At 37.9% G+C, this 6510-nt stretch overlaps 1 protein-coding gene and 1 pseudogene across 1 annotated transcript in view; one reads left to right on the top strand and one right to left on the bottom strand.

Moving 5' to 3' along the window:
- Positions 1 to 1490, top strand: part of LOC101650576 — a 7852-nt pseudogene extending 6362 nt beyond the window's left edge.
- An 801-nt stretch (positions 1491 to 2291) lies between these two features.
- Positions 2292 to 6510, bottom strand: part of SPESP1 (sperm equatorial segment protein 1) — a 36411-nt gene continuing 32192 nt past the window's right edge. The window contains exon 2 of the mRNA XM_045285818.1: positions 2292 to 3750. Coding sequence (XP_045141753.1) covers positions 2726 to 3750 — 1025 coding nt within the window. The 3' untranslated portion in view covers positions 2292 to 2725. The remainder of the gene's footprint in view (positions 3751 to 6510) is intronic.

Here is a 6510-nt window from a genome sequence, read left to right as displayed (position 1 = left end):
TACTTATGTTCCTGTCACTGCAAGTTATCTAATTTTTTCTTGTACTTTAAAAAAGTAGAAGAATCATAAATGATAACAAGAGCCTAGACTAAAAGGACCACTCAGAAAGAGGAGCCACCCACCATCACCAAGAAAGTCCAGTATAAAAATCAATGATTTGGAGGTTGCAGTGCTTGGTCTAGTAAATAAACAAATGGTAAACATGGTGCAGTCACTACCCAAAAGAGTATCTTGAAATATATCAAAAAACAATAATAAATTTTGATTTGCTAATAAATATAAATAAATAAATTCAAATGATGGATGGAAAAGGAACAGATAAAAAAGACACATCAATATGTTGTCTACAAGAGACACACCCCTTAGACACAAAGACTAAACCAGAATAAAAATCAAAGGATTGGGGGAAACTTTTGTCCTATGCTCGTGAGGGATATTTTTCTATAATTTTCTTTTTTTATGTGATGTCTTTATCTGACTTGGGGATCGAGGTTACATATTCACTTCTTATAAACTTGATCAGGAACAGTCCGCTCTCTTCCATCCTCTGGAGTAGTTTGAATAGAAGTGGTGCCAGTCTTTTTATGAATGTTGGCAGAATGCACCAGTGCGTCTACCCAGGCCTGGATAATTTTGTTGGGAGTATTTTAAGTGACTTGATTAAAGTGACTCTAATTTGTAGAAGATAAAATCTTATATGTAGAAATTCCTAAAATCACAGCAAAGAAAATTACTGAAATTAAGCAAAAGATTCAGCAAAGTGGCAGGGTATAAAATCAATGTAGAAAATAAGCAAAATCAATTGTTTCTGTGCACCAATCAAGAAAATCTGAAAAGAAAATTAAGAAAATCATTCATTTGACAAAAGAAATATTAAAAAGATTAAAATACCTAGGAATATATTTAACCAAGAAGGTAAAAGACCTTACCACTGAAAACTATAAAACACTGCCAAAGAGGTTTAAAAGAGAACTAAGCAAATGGAAAGACATCCCGTGTCAACGAATCGGAAGACTTCATCCTGTGAAGATGTCAATTCTATTACTTCTGTCCAAAATGATTTACAAGCATAATGCAATTCCCACTAAAATTATAAGCCACTTTCTCAGATGTGGAAAAGCCTGTCTTCAAATTCCATGGAATTGCCAAGGACTCAGAAAAGTCAAAGTAATCTTGAAAAGAAGAAAAGTTTCAAAACATAGCATTGTGTTTCAGAAAGCAGTCTTAAGAAACTGGAAACTACACGGGTGGGAAAACTGTATGCCCGGAAGCTGACCAGAGCGACCACGACAATGCTCTGCTCATTCTTCAAGGGCGGCAAGGGCTGTCCTGCGAGAACGGCACGAGGAGCCTTACCTCATCCGTCCTGCAGCCCGGGTGATAGCCCTTCAGACTTCTTTGTTCCCGCGCTCAGAGAACATGATCTGAGCCGAAAGGGCTGTTGTGAATGGTATAAATTGAAGAGTGCAGTATTCTTCAAGGATGGGTGAGAGAAATGGAAATACCACCTTAAGAAGTGTATAGACCCACATGGAGGATATGCTGAGAAACAATTGTTTCACAGTTTGATATTTTTGTTTAATAAGGAGTCCTATGATTTTGTAGCAATACTTTTGACTTACCCTTATACATACAATGGAGTATGTATGTAATCCATGCAATGGAGTATGTATTAGCCATAAACAAAATGAAGCTGATTCATGCCACTACATGGATCACCATTTGAAAACCTTATACAAAGTGAAATATGTTAATAAATTAAGGACAAATATTATATGATCCCACTTCTATGAAATATCTAGAATAGGCAAACCCATCAAGATGAAAGGACATTAGTGGTTACCAGTGTCAAGGGAAGAGAAATGGGAGTAAGAGAGCTATCTCTATATAACCACATCGTTCTTGTTTCTCTCTCACTGCCCTCAGGTTATCGCTGACTCATAGTGACCCTTTGTGGGTTTCCTACACTGTGGCCGTTTGTGGGAGTAGAAAGCCCAGTCTTCCTCCTGCAGAGCAGCTGGTGGTTTCAAACTGCTGACCATGCAGATCTCATAACCACTACACCACCAGGGCTCCATAATCTGGTCAAATCAGAAACAAAATTACCTATATTATAATTAAAATACGGCACAATGATCTTATCCTTGATCATGTTAATCATACTCCTTGATAACAGATTTGCTTCAAAGGGTATCTGTATAAACAAACAAAAAGGGATATGGTTATACAGTCTCTCATTGATGCTCCAAAGCACTTAACAAAGAAAGAGTAGTATCTTTATTAATGCATCATCCACCTTTCAAATGAAGCAGCCTTATAGCCAAATAATGTAGTTCGGAGCCCCATGTACTCTATTCGGCTAGAAAACACAGAGTCATCCATAATTTTACATGTCTAGGCAACTATTTAAAATCGGCTATACTGCATAGTCTCCTGCTTAACTATTACAAAAGGGGTATATTTAATTTATACAAGTAAAATCAAAGCTTAAACAGTTTAGAAATTAAATCTTCACAGGCTTTAAAACTTAATAAGAAAACACTACAAACTACTGAACAAAATTTTATTTTAAATTACGAGAGTTTTAGTGCATATGAAAACTTTTTATAACAATGACATGCAGATCTGTTAGCAAACTGAATTGCAATAGCAAATATTCTTATACATCGTTTGAAATCAGTATTATGCTTATTTCTCTTAGGAATGAATGCACAATTCATTTAAGTCATGAAGTATTAAGGAGCCTTAAAAGTCTCATACTAATCTTTATTAACCTCCTAATAAGGCTTTGAGCTTCTCCTCCACCTACACATAATATTTTTTTCAATGCATTGAATACTGTACTAGTTTTTTCTCTCATCTCTGGTGGCACGTATTTAATATCAAAATATTCAGGTATTTTATCTCGAGAATTATACAACACGTTAATAACAGCTTCAATGTTATCTACTTCATTACCAGTTTGTCCGAGTGGTAAGATCTGGGATTCGGACATTTTAGTCAGTTTCTGCTCGGCTGCTGCTGCGAGAGCAATGCTTCGTCTCAGGTCATCTTTAGAGGCGCGGATGTCCTCTCGAGATTCTTCATTGAGGCTGTCGCCACGAGGTGCCTGCTGCACCTGGAAACGAATATCTGAAATTTTTTTCAAAATGTCGTCATTATTCAAAGTCTGTGCGTGTTTTCCAAACGTTATTCCCTCCAGATTTTCTTCCCCTGAGAGCTGAGGAACGTCTTCCAGCTCTGTGGAGTCTCTCAAGTCACTGCCTTCTCGTGTAGTGGGGGTAAGTGAAGTGGGGGTAAGTGATGTGCGTGAGGTGACTTGTAGACCCTTAGCAACATCAGAGACAGGTGACAATGGCGTCGTTCTTCCAGTTGGTCTTACAATCGCTTCTGGTTCTTCTTCTCTTTCAATATAAGGTTCTTTTGTACGTAAAACAACAGAAATGTTGTTTGGTTTGATGGACCAGAATGCTGTGCGTTTAGTACGTTTTCTCCTCTCGTCTTCCACTGTGATGGCGCGGTGAGGGACAGGCGTCGTTACTTCCCTGAGGGGACTGAGTACCACATCCTTGTCAGTGGAGATCTCCTCATACTGTATCGCCCTCGTGCCCGTGGGAGCGACACTGCTGGTAGCCTTGGTTTGTGCCTCATGGCCTGTCTCCCCCTTCGTGGGAACACTTAGTAGCAGGTTCTGTAAGTCTTGTACATAGTGATTCAGGTTTCTTTCTTCGTCAGAAGTCACAGTTATGCCTTGAGGGGAAAAAATCAAATAAACAGTAAGTAGCATTTATCAGTATGTGTGACACACTGGCAAAATCTACCGACGTAAATTTACTTCATAAGCTATCACTTCAAGGTTGAGATAAAGTACTAAGGGAAAAAACGGTGAGTCACCTCTCACTTATTCGAAGAAAATTATTTTCTCAGGTTTATTTTAAAATAGATGAGCAAGAATGTATTAACATAAATCTCTGTATTTTTTTTTGTTTTACTCTCCCGTATAAATTATGATTCAGCAAGCAACTTAGTAAACTAAACTTCTATGTCCTCCAGCCCACTGATGCTGGAGTGCACTGGCTCACAAGAAGCAGTTGTTTAACTTTTAGGGAAAGTATTTTTGAGCCACATGCTAAGTGCGGGCATTATTAGAAATAAAATGTATGATTTTTTTATTAAATATTTTTAAGTAATAAATACTGAAAACTCACTTATTTTTATTTCACTCATTGTTTTCCTACTTCTTATGTGTGTGGGGCTATTTGTATTAACCGCTCCTGTATGGGGGAAATACTTAGTATACCACAGTCAGTGGTACGTGACTGTGCATCTCTTTCACCTTTCAGGGAGGTCAAGTTGGGAGCCTGAACTCGACCATGGGAGAGTATCTGTACTGTGTAAATGGACAATGTTACAAATCAGGACTGGATCCTTCCTCCCAAAAGTTGGCTGTTAAACATTTACCAGTATACCAGTGCTTCCAACCCAGCAGAGACCCAACCACGGCCTTTAGGCCAGCAGCTCTCAACCTGTGGGTCGCAACTCCTTTCACAGGGGTCGCCCAGTTCTTAACAGTAGCAAAATGACAGTGATGAAGTAGCAACAGAAATAATTTTATGGTTGGGGGTCACCACAACACGAGGAACTGTTTTAAAGGGTTGTGGCCTTAGGAAGGTTGAGAACCACTGCTTTAGGCCATAACTGCTCAACTGTTCTTGTAACTAAAATTATATTGGAACTCAGTTAGTCTTGCCCATATGTAGATACCTGGGGGCCTGCTTCCAAATAGTCCCAGCCATGAATGAAACCTTATGCCTATGGAGCACAGTTCTTCTCTGAGCAGGTGGGATTGCCGTGGGGAGAGAGGACTCTGACTGCTGTTGTCTGCAATTGGCTGCAGCCACCAAATTCAGAGGTTCCAGCAGAGACCACATGGACAGGATGGGGAAAGTCCCGCCGATGGGTCATGTCAGGCCGCTGGAAATCTTCAATACCAGCTAACATCATCCCTCTCACAGAAAAGTAGTTTCAGCTATCACTTTAGGGGCGAGTTAATTAAATGTATGGCCCATGAATGATGTTATAAATAAAACAGAGTTCTAGTTACACAGATGTTTTGCAGGTCTCCTTTCCGAGGTGGAAAACAACAAAGGTTATTGAATGAGATGTCCAACTCCCCAACTCATAAGGCAAGAGGATTTTTCAGTGCTGGGATTTTTTAATAGATTCATTTTTAATGGATTTGGTTGCTATGTACTGGCTTCCATTATCATGGGTCCAATTTGACTTAATTCAAGTGAGGCTTTTCCTTTTGGCACATCTATCCTGAATAGTTAGTTCCTACCAGAACCTGCTCTCTGCAAGCTAAACAAAATAACACTTCCTATTCAGGAGGTATTCTTATTTGACTTTTTGGCAAGCGCAAGTTCAAAACATGTTCCTCATCTCTATAACTATTTTGTTGTAAATTTGGAGTCATCAGATGAAAACACAATAAAATTTTAAAGCATATTGCTAACTTCAGAAAAAGCAAATTCTTAGTGAGAACAGTTTCATTTGGCAATACAATAATGGAAATATCCTAGACTTTTGTGGAACACTAGATTTTTAAGCTAAATTATGTATTTTCTGTCATGCTTACAAAAGCCTTACATATTCTAAGATCTGTATGATGAAAATGGATGAAAAAAAGGTAGATACATACTATAAGGTGTTCAGTATGATCCTTTTAATGATATTTTTAACTCACAAATTAATATTTTTTAAAACTCATAAAGCATCGTATATTTGTGTGCACGTGTGTGAGAGAGAGACATAGACACACAGAGATAGAGGGAGAGAGAGAATGTCAAGGCTCTGCGGTGTTTTTGTTGCTGCTGCTATTTGTTTGTTGAATGGATTGGAAGGCTGGGTAACACACCGAACTCATATGGTGGTTGCCTCTGAAAAGTGGAAATAAGAATGAGATGGAAGCTTGCAGTTAAGGAATTTTTAGATGCATCTATACTGTTCTACTTCTAAATAAATACAAGAAAGAATTGCTTAAAATAGTAAGCTATTGCAAGTCACGTTTTTAAAGAGAAGATAACTTATTCAACTATATTTGTATTTCTAAAATGCATTGTTCTGAAGCTAGACTTTTCTCGAAGAAAAATATTAAAATATATAGCTTTGTACACTGAGAAGAAAATCTTTCATCCTGGTACTAGCTCTGGGACTCTCTGGCAGCATGACCTTAAGTAATTATATCACTTCTCTGAACATTCGCCTAACTACAAAATTAAGATACTATAGCTGCCCTTTTATCTCACCGAGTAAAATAAATTAGGTAGCTAACAACACTTTAAAGTACTACATATTATTCAAGAGAATGTTAACTATTTACATTTCCCATCAAAAATATAAATTTCTTGCATGAGGGAGTACTTGAGTGGAGGCCCAATGTCCTTCTGCTACCTTAATACTAAACCTATAAATATAGGCACATAGATCTATTTCCCCATCCTCAAATAA

This window comes from Echinops telfairi, unplaced genomic scaffold (genome assembly GCF_000313985.2).
Source record: "Echinops telfairi isolate 266 unplaced genomic scaffold, ASM31398v2 ScPeMD7_7475;HRSCAF=8513, whole genome shotgun sequence".
Classification (NCBI taxonomy): Eukaryota; Metazoa; Chordata; class Mammalia; order Afrosoricida; family Tenrecidae; genus Echinops; species Echinops telfairi.
The sequence above is the reverse complement of the archived record's forward strand: the minus strand, read 5'-3'. Positions and strand labels throughout refer to the sequence as shown.